The sequence below is a fragment of the Arachis ipaensis genome, chromosome B3 (assembly GCF_059453495.1).
Source record: "Arachis ipaensis isolate K30076 ecotype BB chromosome B3, ASM5945349v1, whole genome shotgun sequence".
Classification (NCBI taxonomy): domain Eukaryota; kingdom Viridiplantae; phylum Streptophyta; class Magnoliopsida; order Fabales; family Fabaceae; genus Arachis; species Arachis ipaensis.
Window position 1 is genome coordinate 131,436,667 of NC_142438.1, and position 20,021 is coordinate 131,456,687.

Below are 20,021 nucleotides of genomic sequence, written 5' to 3' on the forward strand. Positions count from 1 at the left end.
TTTTATTTTCCTAATATCTTTAATCTTTGATGTTGGAATATCAAAAGTCAATCAAATAAAATAATTCTAAAAACTTTTCCTCCACACTAATAAAGAAATACACGTTAACACGGTCATTTTCTTTTCTCTTCTCCACTTTACACGCTCCTACCAGCTACCAATCTATCATCCTCTTCATCTTCTCTTCCTTTGACTGTACGCACTTTTTCTTCTTTCTCATGTCATTATTTTTTATTTTATTATTTTTTATATTTATTGTTATAATGTTAATTATTTTTCATCAATTAGGATTTTATTCTGTCAAAGATCTTTTTTTAAGTTTGATTTTTTTATTTGTGTTGTGATATTATTTCTACTTTTTTTAATATAAAATTTTATCAATTATTTTCTTCATTAAAAGGTTCTTACTTTATGCCATTGATATGATGAAAGCAAAAAAAATTATGAGATAATGTTGTCTGTTAATTTTTGTTTAGGTATTATAATAAGCTTTAGAAATGGCTGAATCTGTAACTCCAAGTAATCCATTGGCAAATTCTATTTCTTTAAATGGAGAAGAAATTAATCCGTCAGTACCAACAATGCCAACAATAGATACTGGCATTGCACCAACACACACAACAACTATTACAAATCAACCAGTCATTGATGAAAATGGTAGTAATGAAACTATTGTTACAAAAAAAGGAAGAAGACTTCACCAAGTTGGGACGATTTTGATTAAGTTGAAAGTTCTGAAGGTACAAAAGTTATTTGCAAGTATTGCAAATCAGTGTTTTCTTACGCTGGAAAAGGAGCTAGTACTTCACATTTATGGAGGCATTCTAGTAGTTGCTTACAAAGGAGATTGCATGTTGCTGCACAAAAGAAGCAACCATTGATTCCATTTCAACCTTCCAATTCAAGTGTTAATCCCTTTGTGACACCAGGTGCAAGATATTCTCAAGAGAAGATGAGACAAATAATTGCTACAGCAATTATGGTTCATGAGCATCTTTTCAGCATTATTGAGGATGAAGTTTGGATGTGGGGCTTCCAATATGCCAATTCTGAATCTCATGAAATTTCTCACAAAACTGCTCGAAGTGATTGCTTGGCAATATATGAGGCTGAAAAGAAACAATTGAAGGCTTTGTTACAAGGTGTTAGAAAGATAAGTTTGACAACTGACATGTGGAGATCAAGCCATCAAATTGTTGAATATATGGTTATCACATGTCACTTTATTGATGTAGGATGGAATCTTCAAAAAAGGATTTTGAGTTTTGTTCAGGTACCTGCTCCTAGACGTGGCATTGATGTTGTGGATGCTATTTTCAAGTGTTTGAAGACTTGGGGAATTGAAAACAAAGTCTTCTCAGTATCTGTTGACAATGCTTCCTATAATGATTCATGTCTAAGGGCTCTTAAGGATACTATTTCAGATAACAACTCATTACCTATTGGTGGTAGTTTGTTTCATGTTAGGTGCTGTGCACACATTCTGAATTTGTTGGTACAAGATGGGCTAGGTAAAATTAAAGGTATTATTCATAAAGTTCGTGAGAGTATGTCAATTTTAATGATTCAAGATTTAAAACATTTATTGAGATTGTTGAAAACAAGCGTTTGAAGGAGAAAAAACTCATCATTGATTGTCCCACAAAATGGAATTCTACTTACAACATATTATCTGTGGCTTTGAAGTTTAAATTTGTGTTTCCTGTGTATAAGGAAAGAGAACCTCACTACAATTACGAACCATCATCAGAGGATTGGAGGAAAGTTGAGAAGATTTGCAAACTTTTAAAAAATTTTAATCTTACTACTCATGTCATTTCTGGTAGTGAGTATTCTACTGCAAACTTGTACCTTCCTGAAGTTTGGAGAGTGAAACAAGTAATTGATGATGCTATTGAAGATAGAGATTCCTTCATTAGAGAAATGGCAACCTCAATGAAAGAAAAGTTTGACAAATATTGGGGAGAATGCAATATGGTAATGTCTCTTGCTTGTGTTTTGGATCCTAGGTGCAAATTACATGTTATTAAATTCTGTTTTCCTTTAATTTACAAACCTGAGCATGTGGCTGCTGAAAATGTTGAAAAAGTGAAGAATACATTGCAAGAAATATATGATGAATATGCTGAAAAGTGTCATGGTGAGACAATAATAAGTGGAGTTAACACTAATAGTCTAGTTGCTTCTTCTACGTGGTTAGTTCTGAAATTAGTGGAATTGATGAAATGTTGAATATGGTTCGAGAAAAAGAAGCCATTCATCCAACAAAATCAGAATTAGAAGTTTATCTTGATGAGAGTGCTTACATTCCTGAAGGCAATTCTAAGTCTTTTAGTGCTTTGGAGTGGTGGAAAAATAATAGCTTGAAATTCAAGGTTTTATCTAAAATGGCAACGGACATACTAGCAATTCCTGTCTCAACGGTGGCTTCAGAGTCTTCATTTAGTGCTGGAGGAAGAGTTATTGATGAATATCGTTCTCGACTAAATCAAGAGTCCATTGAAGCTCTCATTTGTGGAGGAGATTGGCTTCGGAACAAGTATGGTTTGAAGAAAAAACCAAAGATAAAAATCAACTTTCTAATATTTCTCTTTTTGACTAAGTATCTATGTTATAGAGAATATTTTCTCTTTTTAAATGTGAAAACATTGATATTGGTATGATGTGAGTAGTTAGAATAATAAAGTTGAATTTTCATGATATATGACTAAGTATTTGTTGCATTTATATTATTTAAAAATCTAATGATATGTGTATGTTTGCTTTTTTTTTTTCAAGGTGTTGGAACATGAAGATTAAATCACTTGCAAGCTTAGAGGGTTAATCGATTAATTGGCCAACATTTCCTTTACTGTATTTTGATTTAAGTAGTTATTAGCTTTTATTTGATGTTATGTTTAGTTGGTTTGTTACAACTCTTGATATTGATAAACTCTTTTATTTTGATATGTTACATATTTTGGAAGTAGTCAAGTGGAAATATATTCATATATATTATCTTTTTTTAATTAATAGTAGTTATTTATTGATATTTTGTCTTTATTTTGTATCAATATTATTCATAAATTTATTATTTTATATTTTATAATTTTAAAAATTAAATTATATCTTAAATTTAATTATTATTTAAAAAAAAATAGGCTTATTAACAGGCTTCAGGCCAGACCAGATTTAACAACAGGCTAGGCTCAATACTCATTAAAAAGTCTATACCAGGCTACAGGCCAAGTTAAGGCCAATATACTATATTACAGGCCTGGCCTGTTAAGAGTAAAGCTTGGCCTGGCCTGGCCTGTTTCCACCCCTAATTACCATATTAATGTTGAGATATATAGTAGTATCAAGAGTATAAAGTATCTCTACAAGTGTTGCTACAAGGGTCCAGACCGGGTTGCAATGGAAGTTCACAACAGTTCTAATGTTGACAAGGTCCAACAGTTTGTTGATGCAAGATGGATCGCTGCTCCAGAGGCATGTTGGAGAATATTTAAATTTAACCTTTACCGAATGTATCCATCAGCGGAAAGGTTACAACTTCATTTGCTAAATCAACATTAAGTGAGCTTCTATGATCACCAAACCATTCCTGAAATACTTAATGATGATTATTTCTCTAGAACAATGCTCACTGAGTTCTTTTCCCTAAATCATGAGGAGGACCAACAATCTAGGCATCTTCTGTACAGGAAAATTCCAGAGTATTACACTTGGCACAACAAGGAGATTCATCGGTCGAATTTATACTGTAAGAACCGGAGTTTTCACAAAATATCGTTTAACTAGAATAGAATAATTTAATTGCCCAAATTAGGTTCTGGAAAGTTAGAATGAGAATTTGGGGATTTAAATATGATTTTTGGACTCAGTAGGTTTTTCTGAGTTAGAAAATGTATTTTTTAAAAAAACCGTGAAAAACTGCGAACTAGCAGTCGAACCGGTTGAACCGGTTCAAGTCTGCCCGGTGCCGTGCGAGAAAAGTGGGAACAGTAAAAAACCTTAGAAAAATATTAGAAGTTGAAAAATGGGCATTAATTTTAAAAGTTTGGCCCAAAGTTGGGCCAAACGGGATAAAAACGCTAACGGGTTAGACCAGTCCCAAGTTGGGTCTAAACCCAACATATAAAAACCCTCTTTAATGAGCCCCATTCAGCTCATTCTTCTTCAAACGCACACAGAACACAGCTGCAAGAGAAGAGGGGAAAGGAGAGAAGAAACACTATTCATCTCCTCACTCTTTTGACCAAAACTCGAGCTACGGTGCTCCGATTCGTGTGCCGTCGGCGGTTACGCAAAGCTCTCACTGAGCCCGTCACTTCTAGCTAAGTCTTGTGGTAAGTTTCTCGAGATTCCCTGCCCAGTTTTCATGCCCTTGTGAATTTCGAGTTTTTGGTTTGCTTTTAAGTGAAATCTTGTGATTTTGGGTGTTTAGGTACACTCTAGCACTTGATTCCTATTGGGTTTTGACCCAGTCCTCTTTTGGTAAGATGAGCACACTTTATCTCTTGTGGTTTTGTGTATATATGAAACCCTATGTTTGATTTATGGAACATGTGTGATATTAGCTTGAATATTGGAGCTTGTTGGTGATTGTTGATGCTTGTTGGAGTGATTGGAGACTTGCTTGTAGTTGAAAGCTTAGCTTGTGCTCATTTGGAGTTTTGGTTCATATTGAAAATCGGCCAATGTATGGTTTCAGTTTCCTCTATGTAGTATATAATATTCATGGATACTTAGACTAGTGACCCATAGGATAGGTTTGAATTAAAATGGTTATTGAGTTGTTGAATATTGAGGTATGATGAATTATGATGAATTAATGAGATTTGATTATGTTGATGAAAGTGTCGTATGGTAATTGATGATTTGTAATGTTATATGTTTGATAATTGAGATTGAGAATGATGAAATGTGATGGAAAAATTGATGTGAATGATGAATGGTGACCCAAGAGGGTAGATTGTGTTATAATTGGGAGTTTGGTATGGTTTTGGTTGAATGTGGTTTGTGAAAGTTGGTAAATTGAGATTTTGTGAGTGTTGGTAAAAGTTGGTTTTTGGTGAACTTTATCTGATCATAACTTATACCTCAGTTTTCAAAAGTTGTCGAAATTTGGTTAGAATTGAAATTCATTGAAAACTCTTCGAATCGATATAAAGTTTGTAAAATTTGAAATTTTGTAGAGGGAGTTATGATCATTCAAAGTTTGGGGTTGAAAATCTGAAATTCTGCAATGTTGCAGAATTTTGTGATTTCTGGTAAGTGCGCACGAACAGCCTTGTGCACACGCACAACCCTGCGAAATTTTAAACCTGTGCGCACGCATAGGCAGGGAAAGGCTTCCTGTTTAGAGTGCTAGCACAGCTTGTGCGCGCACATAACCAGTGAGGATTTACAACCTGTGCGTATGCACAGCCCTGTGCGCATGTACACGTTGGGAAGGGCAGTCTGTTGAGGGCGTTAGCACATCTTGTGCGAGCAAACAGAATTGAGAAATTTTGTACTTGTGCGTACGCACACTTTTTAAAACTTTTCCTGGGCGTGCGCGCGCACACTTCTGTGCGTACGCACACGCCCTATTTCTCAAATTTAAATTTTGTTTTCAACTATTTCACCTTTCTAACAAGATTATAAGCTTCTATGACACCATTTTAAGACTTTTGGACATAATTTTGGGTATGAGAACTTGGGAAAGAACTTTAGAGATTTAGTTTGATGTCATTTTGAAAAGTTAGCAAACAGAGGTTTATGTTTGTGGTGTACTGAGGATGGGTTTAGTGGAGTGAAAAAGAAAGATGGTACTGGAATTGAGGAACTGATGAACTAATGAGTTCGGAATGAAAATTATAAATTGATGATGGTTGTGATAAGTCGAGGACTCGAAGAGAAATGATGATCTTGATGAATGTTGAGAGTGTGCGGAGCCTATATCTCCAGCGTAGCAGATTGTTCTGCTGCATGACGAGTTGTTGTTAAGAATGTGCGGAGCCTATATCTCCGGTGTAGTAGAATGTTCTGCTGCATGACGAGTTGTTGTTGAAAGCGTGCGGAGCCTATATCTCCGGTGTGGCAGATTTTTCTGCTGCATGATTTGTTGTGGTTATTTCCTTCTTTGCTGCAGGAAGTGTGCGGGGCCTATACCCCTGGCGTAGTAGATTCCCTACTGCATGAGTGTGCAGGACACTATATCTCTGACGTAGCAGACTCGCTACTGCATGAGTGTGCAGGGCACTATATCTCTGGCGTGGCAGAAAAGGCTGCATCCGGAGGATGTGTCAGATTGGCATTTACAGACCGACAAGTGATATCACGAGCCAATAGGATAGACATTCATCATATGCATCTCTTATGTGCTTGTTTGCTTTGATTACTTGAGTTTGCCTAATTGTATAATATGCCTACTTGCTTCTTGAATTACTTGTTATATATGATTACTACTTGTGTTTTACTCGCTTGCTTTATCTGTGTTTGTCTGGTGCTGAGGAGGTTAGGCAGGCGATGGCGATGGGATCGCACGGAGGGTAGGTTGGTGAACGCTGTGGGACAGCGGTAGCTAGTTTTAGTTAGAAATCCCTTAAGTTTTAGAAAACCATGTTTGTTGTTTACGGTTTAAGTTATTTATTTCGTTTAAGCTGGAATGTCTGTTTGGTGTGAAGTTCTAGGATTGCCTTCGGTGTCCCGGAACCTTACATCTTACATTATTGAGCACTGTTACCATAATGAGAACCTTCAGTTCTCATTCCATACTTTGTTGTTATTTTTCAGATGCATGTCGTAACTCACCTCAGTGAAATTGCGGACATGGTGGCAGAGCGGAGTATGGTTTCTTTCCGATTTATTTCTGTTTTATTTTGTTGTAGTATTTTCTCTCACCCTTTATGTTTTAGACTTTATGGCCTTAGAGGCTTACTTGAGAGATAAATTGTATAAACTGTTTTAACTCTAAAACTCTGTATTTTGTTATTTGTAACTAGTCGACTTAAACTCCGCAAGCTGCGGCTAGTTCCTTATGATTATGATATTCTTATATCTATATATGTTATTTTCTCTTGCATCTATAACTTGTGTCTTATGCGTTAGCTTCGTGTGAACGTTTCGCGCTTTTGTAATTCTGTCTTTGAGCTTAATCCTTCATTGGGCTTCTAGAATATATTATTTCCTTCTATATATAAATATGTATAAGCCTTAGAATAGTCGTAACCTTTAATTAACCTTTGCTTTACGGCTAGAGGTAAGGCTTAGGGTAATTAGGGTGTTACATATACTGTATTACCTTTAGAAGGAGAAAAATTCTATTTGCGTATTCTGTTATCTAATGTCAGAGGACCAATCAGTTGGGATGACTTGCTAACAGTGAATGGGGTCCAATATTCGTCCTTCAAGCAATCTACTCAACACCGAGGATTGTTAGAGAGTGACAGTAGCGTCCGTGTGTGTTTGGTTGAGGCTTCTGTTTTACGATTGCCATGTGCTTTACGAAGGTTGTTTGCAACCATCTTAATATTTTGTGAGCCTACAGATGTAAGAAGCTTATGGGATGAATTTTTTCATATATGGTGGATGATTATCCGTCATCCAGCACTACAACAACCTTAGTGTTCACAAATCGGCTACTCATAGATATAAATGATATACTCCTGTAGCATGGAAAACAGATTACACAATATGATTTGCCAGCTCTAACTCATGAAAATGACAATGAAAACTCGATACCCAGAGTTATACAAGAAGAACTGTCGGTCGAAGTACCCCGGGAAGACTTGTGTTCCATAGAAAGATTGAACAATGACCAATCTAAAGCTTTCAAGTGCATTATGAATACAATTGATCGAAGAGAAAGTGGAGTGTTCTTTGTTGATGGGCCAGGAGGAGCAGGCAAAACATTTTTTTACAGAGCTATAATTGCAGAATTGAGAAATAAGGGTCATATTGTCTTGGTAACTGCATCATCAGGAATAGCTACAACATTATTGCCTGGGGGTCGAACAACTCATTCTAGGTTTAAGATCCCAATTAATGCAGAACTATCATCTATTTGCAACATAAGCAAACAATCAGATATTGCAAAGCTGATTAGACAAACAACGGCAATCATCTAGGATGAAGCACCAATGGCAAATAAAGAATCGGTGCAATCATTAGACCGCACTCTGAGAGACATATTAGCAAACGATATGCCATTTGGAGGAAAAGTGATGGTGATGGGAGGAGATTTTCGCCTAGTACTACCTGTCGTAGCGAAAGGTAGTAAGTCACAAATGATTTCAGCTTCTATAGTTAAGTCTCATTTATGGGCTTCCACTAAAATTCTCCATTTGCGACAAAATATGCGATCTTCTAATAATCATATTTTTGCTGAGTATCTTATGCGCATTGGTGATGGAATTGAGCCCAACATACATAAAGACTTTGTATACAAGAAAATATGGCAATTCCGTAGGAGGGTGAAACATCATTACACAAGTTAATAGAAGAAATATTTCCAAACTTACAATCTCATGGGTGGGACGCTTCTTACATGGTAGAAAGGGCAATATTGATGCCAAAAAATCATTATGTGCAACAACTTAATGATATAATTATCAACCAGTTTTCAGGAGAAAAACAAAATTTAGTCTCATTTGATGAGGTAGAAGGAGATGCTAATAATTTATATCAACAAGAATACCTTAACTCAGTTTTTACAGGCGGGTTGCTACCTCATGTGTTGAAGGTGAAAAAAGGAGCACCTTTGATGTTATTGAGAAACATAGACTATAAGGCTGACTTATGCAATGGTACAAGGTGTCGTGAAATTTTTCAAAACATGTTGGATGTAGAAATTTTAACCCGCTAATCACTGTGGAAGAAGAGCTTTCTTGTCTCGGATAAAACACAAAACCACAGAGAATTCAGGATTGCCTTTTATACTTATCCGGAAGCAATTTCCTGTAAGGTTGAGTTTTGCAATAATAATAAATAAATCACAAGGACATACCATTCATAAAGTAGGGATTTATCTCCCTAAACATGTGTTTAGTCATGGCCAATTATATGTTACTATGTCTCAAAGTATTTCTCAGTCAACAACAAAAATTTTAGTTAAAGAAGGAAAAATAGATGGAACAAGTGGAGAATTTACCAGAAATGTAGTTTTCAAAGAAATATTGTTACCTTCACCACAGGTGATTTATGTTCTTAGTAAGTGTGTGTAGTTACTTCTTGGTACAATTCAGTCTACATATAATTTTAATCTTTAAATCTTTTTCATTGATATAGATATTTTTGTATACAAACTTCAATTTATTGATGACTAACGACTTATATTTTTTTAATAGACAATTTGATTTCAAAGGAGCTCATCAATATATGCCAGGAAATAAAGACAACGAACTTGAACATCTGTTTTACGCAACAGGTACGTACTAATTATCATTAGCTAAGACATACTAAATATACTAAAAATATATTAACAAATATCAATTACAGGAAGAATGATTCCAAAGTCTTTGGAGTGCATGAAAAGATGAGCAAGCAATTGCATCAATCAAACCAATTGACAATAAAGTAATTTTTTAAAGGGTAATGCTAGGTAAACAAAAAAAAATAGTCAGAACTTGCCTTATTTAGCATTAATTAATTATCGCAACAATTAATGAATGCTAAATAAGGCAAGTTATGGTTGTTTTTGGCTGATTTTCTTTGGTTACCAAACATTTCCATTTTTTAAATTAATTACTGTCAAAATTGCATTAAATATACATACTTCTATTTCTATGTTAGTAATCATAATCATATGTTATCTAATAGGTTAATTCCCTTTCAATTTATTCTATTGGTTGGGTAGAAACGGTTAAAGCAGACAAGACCCAAATTATTCAAATTTATTTCTTTTTTTATTGTTAAATTGTCGTTCAAATATAATGAAATTTGTATTGGCATATGGTATATTTTATTGATTTCTAAATTTTGTAGTTCTTCAAGGCTCAAGAATTTATTGATAAGGAGATGTATGAGGAATTGCTAAAAATTTTTACTCGGTACAAATTCAGAAATTACTTTAGGTTTATCTTAACGTTTTTACTTATAGTTTGATCTATAATTTCCAAAAAAAGACATAATTATTTTTCTTCTTTACACTTTTTGCAGGCACATGAAAGATTCTTCAAATACAAATCCGTACTTTAGCTTACCACTTAAAAAAAAAGTCCCTAAACAAAGAAGAAAATATGACTTTTGAATATGGCTCATCTTTTGTAAATAATCATATTTTTATATTTATTTTTATGACTTTGAGTTAGATAGAAGAAGATAATATATTATAGGTGAATGTTATCCTACCCTCTCTAAAGTAACATGTAAGTTACCCTATCTGATGTGTCATATTTTAATTAGGTGTTTATTATAACCTGAGTTACCTTCGCTACTCTTTCGTCGTCCTCCCAAGCATTACTGTCTCATTAGTGTTTTGTTTTTTCTTCCTAAATCATTCTTCTAGAAAAGGTACTCCAACTCTCTCTAATTGCGTTTACTCCTCCTCACTCCTTCGTCGTGGTCATTACGCCTCCCAAGCATCACCGTCTCATTGGGTGTCTTATTTTCTCTTCCCAAATCATTCTTTCAGAAAAGGTACTCCAACTTTCTCTAATTACGTTTACTCCTTCCCATTGTACTCCTTCATCGTCGTCGTTACGCCTCCCAAACATCACCGTCTCATTGGGTGTCTTATTTTTTCTTCCCAAATTATTCTTCCAGAAAAGGTACTCTAACTCTCTCTAATTGCATTTACTCCTTTCCACTCCTTTGTCGCCATCGTTGTGCCTCCTAAGTATTATCGTCTTATTGGTTGTTTCATTTTCTTCTTCTGTCATCATCTTCCAACATATTATTAACTCTCATGAGATTAAAGTAACTCAGGTTAAAATAACACCCAATTAAAATATGACACATCAAAGATGGTAACTTACATGTTACTTTAGAGAGGGTAAAATAACATTCACCTTATAACAATTACTATTTTATGAATTATGTTATTTGTAGATAAGTGACGTATGTGTTTATTATAATTAAATCATTTTCATATTGTTATTGTTTATAGATAGGTAATATATGATTATTTTAATTTAAACATTTCTATATTATCATAAGTTATTCTATATTATTATTTTTAAGTTATTCAAATTTAAAATTTTAAAAATTATGAAAATAATCAACTTTAAATCCCGTACAAAAAGCGGCTGAACAAGTACGACAGTGCCTGTTAAGCCGCTAGTTACAATAATTACTATTTTATGGATTATGTTAGTTGTAGATAAGTGACGTATGTGTTCATTATAATTAAATCATTTTCATATTGTTATTGTTTACAGATAGGTAATATATGATTATTTTAATTTAAACATCTCTATATTATCATAAGCTATTCTATATTATTATTTTTAAGTTATTCAAATTTAACATTTTAAAAATCATTAAAATAATCAACTTTAAATCCCATAGAAAAAGCGGCTGAACAGGCACTGCCGCTAGTATATATAATGTCGAGACAGAATTTTCGTATCCAAATTTACTTTTCAATATTGCCCTTAATAATAGAGATTCTCCCGTACATGCGTTAGTTACTTTAAATAAAAGACCTTCCACCGTTAACAGCAACGCATGTTCTTCTATCTCATTTTTATTATGTATTTCATTAATAGTTGTAAGAACCGTAACCTCTCCTTCAATTCTTTATTCCAATAATTTATTCTTTTAATTAATTTTTTCCGTTTTCAATTTTTCTTATTTCTCTTTCCAATTCTGAATGTGCTTCTCTCTATGTAACAATTGTTTGGATGAGTTTTTGTGATTTTCTTAACTAGATAACGACTATGCCAAATGTTGATTTTCGACGTCATGTATGAAAGGAGGAAAAAAATAATTAGAGGTGATAAATAATTTTTTATGGATCTTATCATTTTGTTTTAGGTATATTCTTTGTGAGTACTTTATACCAACCGTTTGATCTCATTATTCTGTTATAATTTTTTTTATCTCATTATTCAATTTTTAGTGCTTCTCCTCTCACCATTAAGTGCATCTTTCTATATTATTACGGTTGTCATTATTCTCCTTCCTTCAACATCACGATTGTATTATCTCCATATTTTTTCACTTCCATTCACTACAAATACAAATTTTATACCGTTTTACTGCGGTTATTAATTTCATGCATAACTTCCACCTTCATTTTCCTTTATCTTCAGTTTACTTACCAGTATTCATTCTTGTATATTTTTAATTTGTCTTTCACAGACAAAGTTTTCTCTCATCAATTTAATTTATAAAAAAAATTATTTTTTATATGATATTTGTTTTTTAATTTTTTTTACATGTATATACCTATCAATAATGAACTGAAGAACACTCATAAATTATTTTGTTAACTCATTTTTATTTTTTAAACGGTTTTGTATAAGATAAAATTATTTTTAAATTTTTAAATTATTGATTTTGTAGAATTTTTTTTAAAATTTGAGTGCATCAATATTTACCTTTTAGTTAAATCTCATTTTTTTAAACTACTTTGTATTTAATGATATTATTTTTTTAATTATTGATTATGTAAAGTATTGTAATTAAAATTAGAGTACATAAATATTTATTTTTAAATTAAATTAAATAAATTATATAACAAAAAATTTAGTAATTTTGTATTTCACAGTATTATTTGTTTGGCATATAGCCCTGATTATTTGATGAATTTAATTTTGATGGCGTTGCATAATTAGATGCACGTGTAAAACTATTTTACACTAATAGAACATCAAAATTAAATTCTTATTTGATTGACATAAAAGAGACGCACAAAAAAAATTTGCAACTACCAATGATTTGTTAAAATATTGATATGCTTATTTCCTAAATTATTAACGATGTAGAGTTCTGACATTTAAATACATGCAAATTTGTTTATAATTAAATTAAAATAAATAATTTAAATTGTAAAAAAATTAATTAATTTAATATTATTTGTTTGGCTTATAGTATTGATTATTTGATTAGCATATAAAAGATGCAAAAAAATCTCTATTTTTTTAATCAGAATAATATTATTATCATTATTTTTTAATATATATATATATATATATATATATATATATATATACCTCTTTATTGTGTGTTTTTATAATTTAACATTTTAAAAATATTTTATAATAGTTTTAATTTTAACAAAATATGATATAAATAAGGTCATGCTAATATTAAAATAATAAAAAAATATTTATCTAATAAATTTTAAAATAAATAATATATTAACAAAAAATAAAATTATTTTTTTAAAAACAATAGAAAAGTGGCTGATAGTGCCTGTTGAGCTGCTAGTATATATAAAAGAAATGTTTAGATACTTAATAATTTTAGTAGAAAACAAATAATTAACTAACATTAATTTAAATATCAGATAAAATAAAAACATTTAGTACTTAATATTTTTTTATATATAAAAATATTTTTATAAAAAAATCAAAAAATTTAAATTTTTAATATATCTATTATGCCTTTATTAAAATAAGAATTTAAAAGTTTTTATTAAGGATAAACTATTAAAATAGTAAAATTTTATCTCAATTTATTGTGCAGACGAAAATAATCTTTAAAGATATGAACGATAAATAAATATTTGAATGATTTGGATATTTTATATAAAAATATTTTTTATTTAATAATTATATTTAAATATAATAATATAAAAATATTTATTGTTTATTTATTATATTAAAAATATTTTTTAATATTTTTATTTTTATATATTAAAATTTTATTAAATATATTAAAATATAAAAATATTTTTTATTATTTTTTTGAACAAATTAATGACACTTAAACAAATTCTATGTATATTAATACGCATGTTTTTAAGGATAAATACTTTTTTCGTCTCTAAGGTCTTGGGTCAAAATCAAAATCGTCCCCAACATTTTTTCTTTATTAAAATCATCCTCAACGTTACAAAATGTTAAAAAATCATCCTTTTGTCCATAAACAATATTTTTTAGACAATTTTACTCTTAAAAAAAACCTTCTCCCTCACCACTAACCCAGTAACCCCCAATCCCCTTCTTCATCACCGAACCTCTTACCCCCTTCTTCATCACCAAGCTTCTTTCTCTCTCTCTCTCTCCAAGACTTTTACTCTCCTTCATCGTTTACCCCCTAACCACAAAATAAATAAAAAAATTCAGCAACAACATCAATCACAAAATAAATCAACAATCTAACATCAACAATCACGAAATTAGCAACAATCCAGCATCAAGTATGTATATGTTCTTCAAAAATTAAAAAAAAAAAAAGAAAAATAGGAAGAACGAAGAACAGAGAAAGAGAAGGAAGTCTTGGCCATCTTCATCACACAACTGCCTTGATCTTCTCTTTTCTTACCGCAACAAAACCATCACAAGCCTAATCTTAACTCTACCCAAATCACTACCATCCACCCACCCACTGTTTCCAACCATTTTCTTTCTACCTGAACCCTCTCTTATTTATTTTTTTTTTGATACTTAAACAACTCACTAGTAACAATTCAGCAATAGCAACAACCACAATAAATCAACAGAAGTTTCAAACTAAACAATAATTCAGCAATCATTACCACAGTTTCAGATTCGAAATAAGCAACAACAAAAATTATACGATTACAAATTAGTAATTACAATGAAATAACAACACAAATTCAATAACAGCAGAATCAATTACAACAAAAAAAATTTAAAAATAAACCAATTTTTTGTTTTAAAAAAAATCAGAAATTCAACGAAAGAGAAAAAGAGCAGAATGGAAGTAGAAAAGGGGTGTAGCACGACGAAGAAGAAGAATGGAGGGGCGACACTACAGGAGGCAGAACGGAGGCACGACGCTGCAAGGAGGAAGAACGCAAGCCGGCACTGCGAGGAGGTAGAACTAGGAGGCACGATGCGGCACGAAGAGAAGGAAGACTGGAGGCGCAGCACTGTGAAGAGGCTGAACGAAGGCTAGTGCTGCACCTAGCCAACAAGCTCTCTTTATCTACGCCGGCGTCTTCGTCCCTCCTCCCCCCTTTCTTTTCTCTCCTCTCTCCCTCGTGTTCCCCTTCTGATTTTTGTTTTCTTCGTGTGGGTGGATTAAGGGCAAAAAGCTAAACAGGGATGGGTGGGATTTGGGTGAAGAGAAGAAGGGTTTTTTAATTTTTTTTACTAAGGGCAGTTTAGTCAAAAATTAAAAAAGGATGATTTTATAACGTTTTGTAACGTTAGAGATGATTTTAATAAGAAAAAAAAGTCGGGGACGATTTTGATTTTGACCTCATACCTTAGGGACGAAAAAAAGTACTTAACCCCATGTTTTTATCTTCTGAAACTTCTTTCTATTTTATTTAGACTTAATAATTTAGAAAAATTATCAGGTGTTCCTTTGTATTTTGCGGAGTTAAACCCCAAAATGGTCCTTGATATTGGCGTCGTGCATTAAAATCGTCCCTGAGATTCTAATTGCACCAGTTACGTCCCTGAGATTGAAAAAAGTGCACCATATTAGTCCCTGACCCATTTTTCGTTAACGATGTGATGACATGGCATGATGACGTGGACTGTAAGTGACATGCGTCACTTCATAATTTGGCCACGTGTAATGGTATGATGATGTGGTGACCAGTGATACGTGGCATGCTTACGTGGATGGTTGTGCCACGTGTCACAATAATATTTGGCCACGTATCCGTTTGTGCCACGTGTCGCAATAGTATTCGCCCACGTGTCATCCATTATGTCATCGTTGTATATGCACCAAATTAGTCCATCACTTTGCATTAAGTGGCTCATTTTAGTCCCTGAAATTGAATGTCGTGCACCAAACTAGTCCCTTCACTAGTTTTTTCTCAACTTTTTTAAATTTAAAATTTTAATTTCTTGGATACACTAATTTCAATTCTATTTTTTTATATATCATTTAAATACAAGTGCTTTCATAAAAATTTTTAAGATTTTAGTTTTAATTATATAATTTTTTTAATAATTTAACATTGGTAAATTTTGTAATATATAAGTATGTTATTATAAAAAAATAATTATATGATTGATTAGACACATTTTTTTCATAAAAAAATATGTATTTTTAACAAGAAATTCATAATTAAAATAAACATTTTTTTCCTTATGAAATACATATTTTCGTTATGTGTAAATGAGCTAGATTGAATGCACTTCAAGCACCCTCTCTACCATCTTTGACCTCTGCAGTCTAGACGAAAGAGGTCGGAGATGGTAATGAGGGAAGCTTGAAATACCTTCACGTCAACTCCAAGACGGCAGTTATTAGGGGTATCCGCAAGAAAAAAAATATTTTATAAAAGTACTGAAAGAGGTCGGAGATGGTAGTGAAGGTGCTTGAAAAGCCTTCACGTTAACTTCAAGTTGGCGGTTAGGGTATTCGCAAGAGAAAAAATATTTTATAAAAAAACTTTTATTTGAAGAACATGTGAAAAAATAGAATTGAAATTAATGCATTCAAAAATATTGAGAATTTTGAATTTATAGAAAAAAATGAGAAAAAACTGGTGAAGGAACTAGTTTGGTGCATGACATTCAATTTCAGGGACTAAAATGAGTCACTTAATGCAAAGTGATGGACTAATTTGGTGCATATACAACGATGACATAATGGATGACACGTGGACGAATACTGTTGCGACACGTGGCACAAATGGACACGTGGCCAAATAACATTGTGACACGTGGCACAACCATCCACGTAAGCATGCCACATGTCACTGGTCACCACATCATTATACCATTACATGTTGCCAAATCATGAAGTGACACGTGTCACTTACAGTCCACGTTATCATGCCATGTCATCACGTCGTTAATGGAAAATGGGTTAGGGACTAATATGGTGCACTTTTTTCAATCTTAGAGACGTAATTGGTGCAATTAGAATCTTAGAGATGATTTTAGTGCACGACGTCAATCTCAGGGACCATTTTGGGGTTTAACTTGTATTTTGCGTAACACCTAATATTCCTAATCCGAACAATTTGTCAAGGTTGTATTTGTTTTGTAATGACTAGTGAAGTATGTATGGACGAATATGTCCCTGTTGGCTCTTGGGGTCGTGAAGTGCTTTCTCTATAATGAGTTAGGGTGTGTTTGTGAAACATGCTGGAGAGGATAAAAGTGTGTTTCAGTACTTTGAACGTTGTTCTTTGATGTTTGGCAACTTTTCTTCTCTGAACGCCAACGTGATTCTGCATCCCAAAAGCTCGTTCACCAGAAGAAAGAAATTATAGCTTCTACGTTTACTCAACGTACGTTTAGTTTTTTTTTTTGTGACTGAACATAACACAAAGAAAAAACACCTAAGAGAAAGAGTAGCACTCCTCTCTAATAATAATGTCTAAATTATTAGGGGGCTGTAACCACTCTAGGTACACCTGCTTGTTTAAAGTAGCAGTCTTAGCCATTAAATCAGCCGCTCTGTTTGCTGTACGCTGGATGAGCACTAAAGTGGCTGTTCAATTGTGCTGAAGCATCTCTTTGATTTTGTCAAGCAGATCAGAGTCATTCGTAATCATGCTGGTTGTGCCTCGCGAAACAAGAAGAAACACATCAAGATTATCAGTTTCATATATGACCTCTTTACACTCGCAATCCCAAACCATAACAAGCCCTCTCCAAATAGCATGAAGCTCACAAGAGAGAACACTAGAAAGAGGTATACTGGCAGAACAACCTTTCATCCAAATTCCCATGCTGTCTCTAATAATACATCCAAAGCCAGCTAATTGCCCATTTTCAAAAACACTTGCATCGCAGTTTACTTTACAGACATTCATTGGAGGTGGTTCCCAGTTATATTGCAAAGAGGAAGGAATAATATGTTTTTGGTTGGTAACAACCTTAGAGAAATCGCGAGCAGCATGTTGAACTAAGTGAACAATTTTCTCCTTATTCCATGGATCATCTTGATGGAAGATGTCATTGTTCCTATCCCTCCAAATCCACCAAAAGGCCGCTGCAAAGAGAAACTCATTTTTGTTGAGGTTAGAACGAATCCAAGACACAAAATCCAAACTAGAGTCCTCAGCGGTCATTCCCAAATTTAATCTAATCTAAATCTGACGAGCTTTTTGGCAAGTCCTAAAGCAGTGGTTAATATCTTCTAGAGCAAGATAACATCGCTGACAAAAATCAAAAGTAGCAAGACCTCTTTGAAACTGGTAACTAGCTGTGGGAACTCCGTTGTTGAGACAAAGCCAGAGCAGACACTTTATCTTCTCCGGTATTCTCAAGCGCCAAAGCCAAAGCCAATTTTCATTATCGTTCCAGCCAAATTTCTTCTTCAATAGCCATTCATACCCGCTTTTAGTCGAGTAGGTGAGAGTATTTGAGTTTGTCCAAAACCAACCTGTTTTATCTCCTGCCTGCTTGATAGGATCAGAGAACATCAAATCAAGTTTAACTTCTTCCAGAATCATTGTGCAAAGAATATCCCACCGCCAATGTCCATGGTACCAGACATCTTCTAGCTTCAAGTGAGAATCAGAGATGTGCACAAAAGGAACCAAAGGAGCTAGCGTTCCACATGGTCGCCAAGCATGATACCAAAAGGATTGAAACATCCTGCCTGTATACCAATTAAAACCAACACGAAGCTTTTCTATTGTCTTATAAATCGCTCGCCAAGTGCTTGAAACATTATTAGAAAAATTAGGTGAAAAGCAAGACCTCCCAGATAAATATTTTGCCAACATAATTCTTACCCAAAGCTTATCATTATTATGCAGTAATTGCCAAACAAGCTTTCCTAATAAAGCAAAATTTACACACTGTGTATCTCTAATTCCCAAGCCTCCATATTTTCTTGGAGTGACAACTTTGCTCCACTTGACATAATTTAAGCAACGCTCCCCCACCTTTTCCTTTCACAAGAATTGTCTAAGCATAGAATCAATCTTTTGACAAACCGAAGTAGGAAAAAGAGTCACTTGCATCTGATAAATAGGAAGAGAAGAAGCAACAGATTTAATTAAGCAAAGCCTGCCTGCTCTGTTAAGGAGCCGGCCTTTCCAACTAGCCAGCCTATTCTTGATCTTCTCTAAAGAGTCCGAAAAAAATAGACCTAACAGCTCGAGGATGATTAAGGTTCACCCCCAAGTATTTGCCTAGGTCACTAGTAAAAGGAATATGAGAAACACCAGACAACATTTTCTTCCTTCTATTAGAGATATTTCTAGAACAAATAGCTTTAGATTTTTCAATGTTAACCTTCATACCTGAAGCTTTGTAGAACAACTCCAAGGTGTGCACAACATTCTGAACTTGATTTTTCTTCGCTTTACAAAAAAGGAGGAGGTCATCTGCAAACATCAAGTGAGAAACTCTAGGTCCTCCTCTAGAAACAGCCACACCATCCCAAATACCCTCGTCAACTTGTTTGAAAATGAAGCATGCCAATCTCTCCATGCACAAAACAAATAAATAAGGAGAAATTGGATCTCCTTGCCTGAGCCCTCTGCGAAGTTGGAAGCTGTCCAATCTATTCCCATTCCAAAGGATGGAAAGATTTGAAGCCTGAACACAATTCATTACAAGCCGAATAATTAGAGAAGGAAATCCAAAAGATTCAAGAGTGTGCTCAAGAAAATTCCAATCAACTCTATCATAAGCCTTTTCTAAATCAATCTTAAAAGCCATAACTCCTTTTCTAGACTTTGTCCGCTTAAGAAAGTGAAGAACTTCTTGGGCTACAATAATATTATCAGGCGCTTCTCTACCATGTATAAACCCTCCCTGAGTTGGGCTAACAATCTTATCCAAAAAAGGTCGTAATCTATTAACCAGCACTTTAGTCACTAGCATATAAATTACATTACAAAGGCTTATTGGCCGAAAATCCTTCAATCTAGTTGGAGGGTCGCATTTAGGGATAAGAACAATCAAAGTTTCCAACAAAGAATGGCTTAAAGTCTCCCCTAAGAATGCTTTCTGAACAGTACGCCACACCTCGTGACCCACCACATCCCA

The 20,021-nt window shown here is 33.4% G+C and overlaps 1 protein-coding gene and 1 pseudogene across 1 annotated transcript; both read left to right on the forward strand.

Moving 5' to 3' along the window:
- Positions 1–497: 497 nt before the first annotated feature.
- Positions 498–2,232, forward strand: LOC148572474 (zinc finger BED domain-containing protein RICESLEEPER 2-like). Its single transcript, XM_088507528.1, has 4 exons — positions 498–819; positions 930–1,142; positions 1,236–1,467; positions 1,572–2,232. The coding sequence occupies exons 1-4, from the start codon at positions 498–500 to the stop codon at positions 2,230–2,232; spliced, it is 1,428 nt and encodes a 475-aa protein (XP_088363654.1).
- A 2-nt stretch (positions 2,233–2,234) lies between these two features.
- On the forward strand, positions 2,235–14,997 carry LOC148572475 (uncharacterized; annotated as a pseudogene).
- The last annotated feature ends 5,024 nt before the right edge of the window (positions 14,998–20,021 follow it).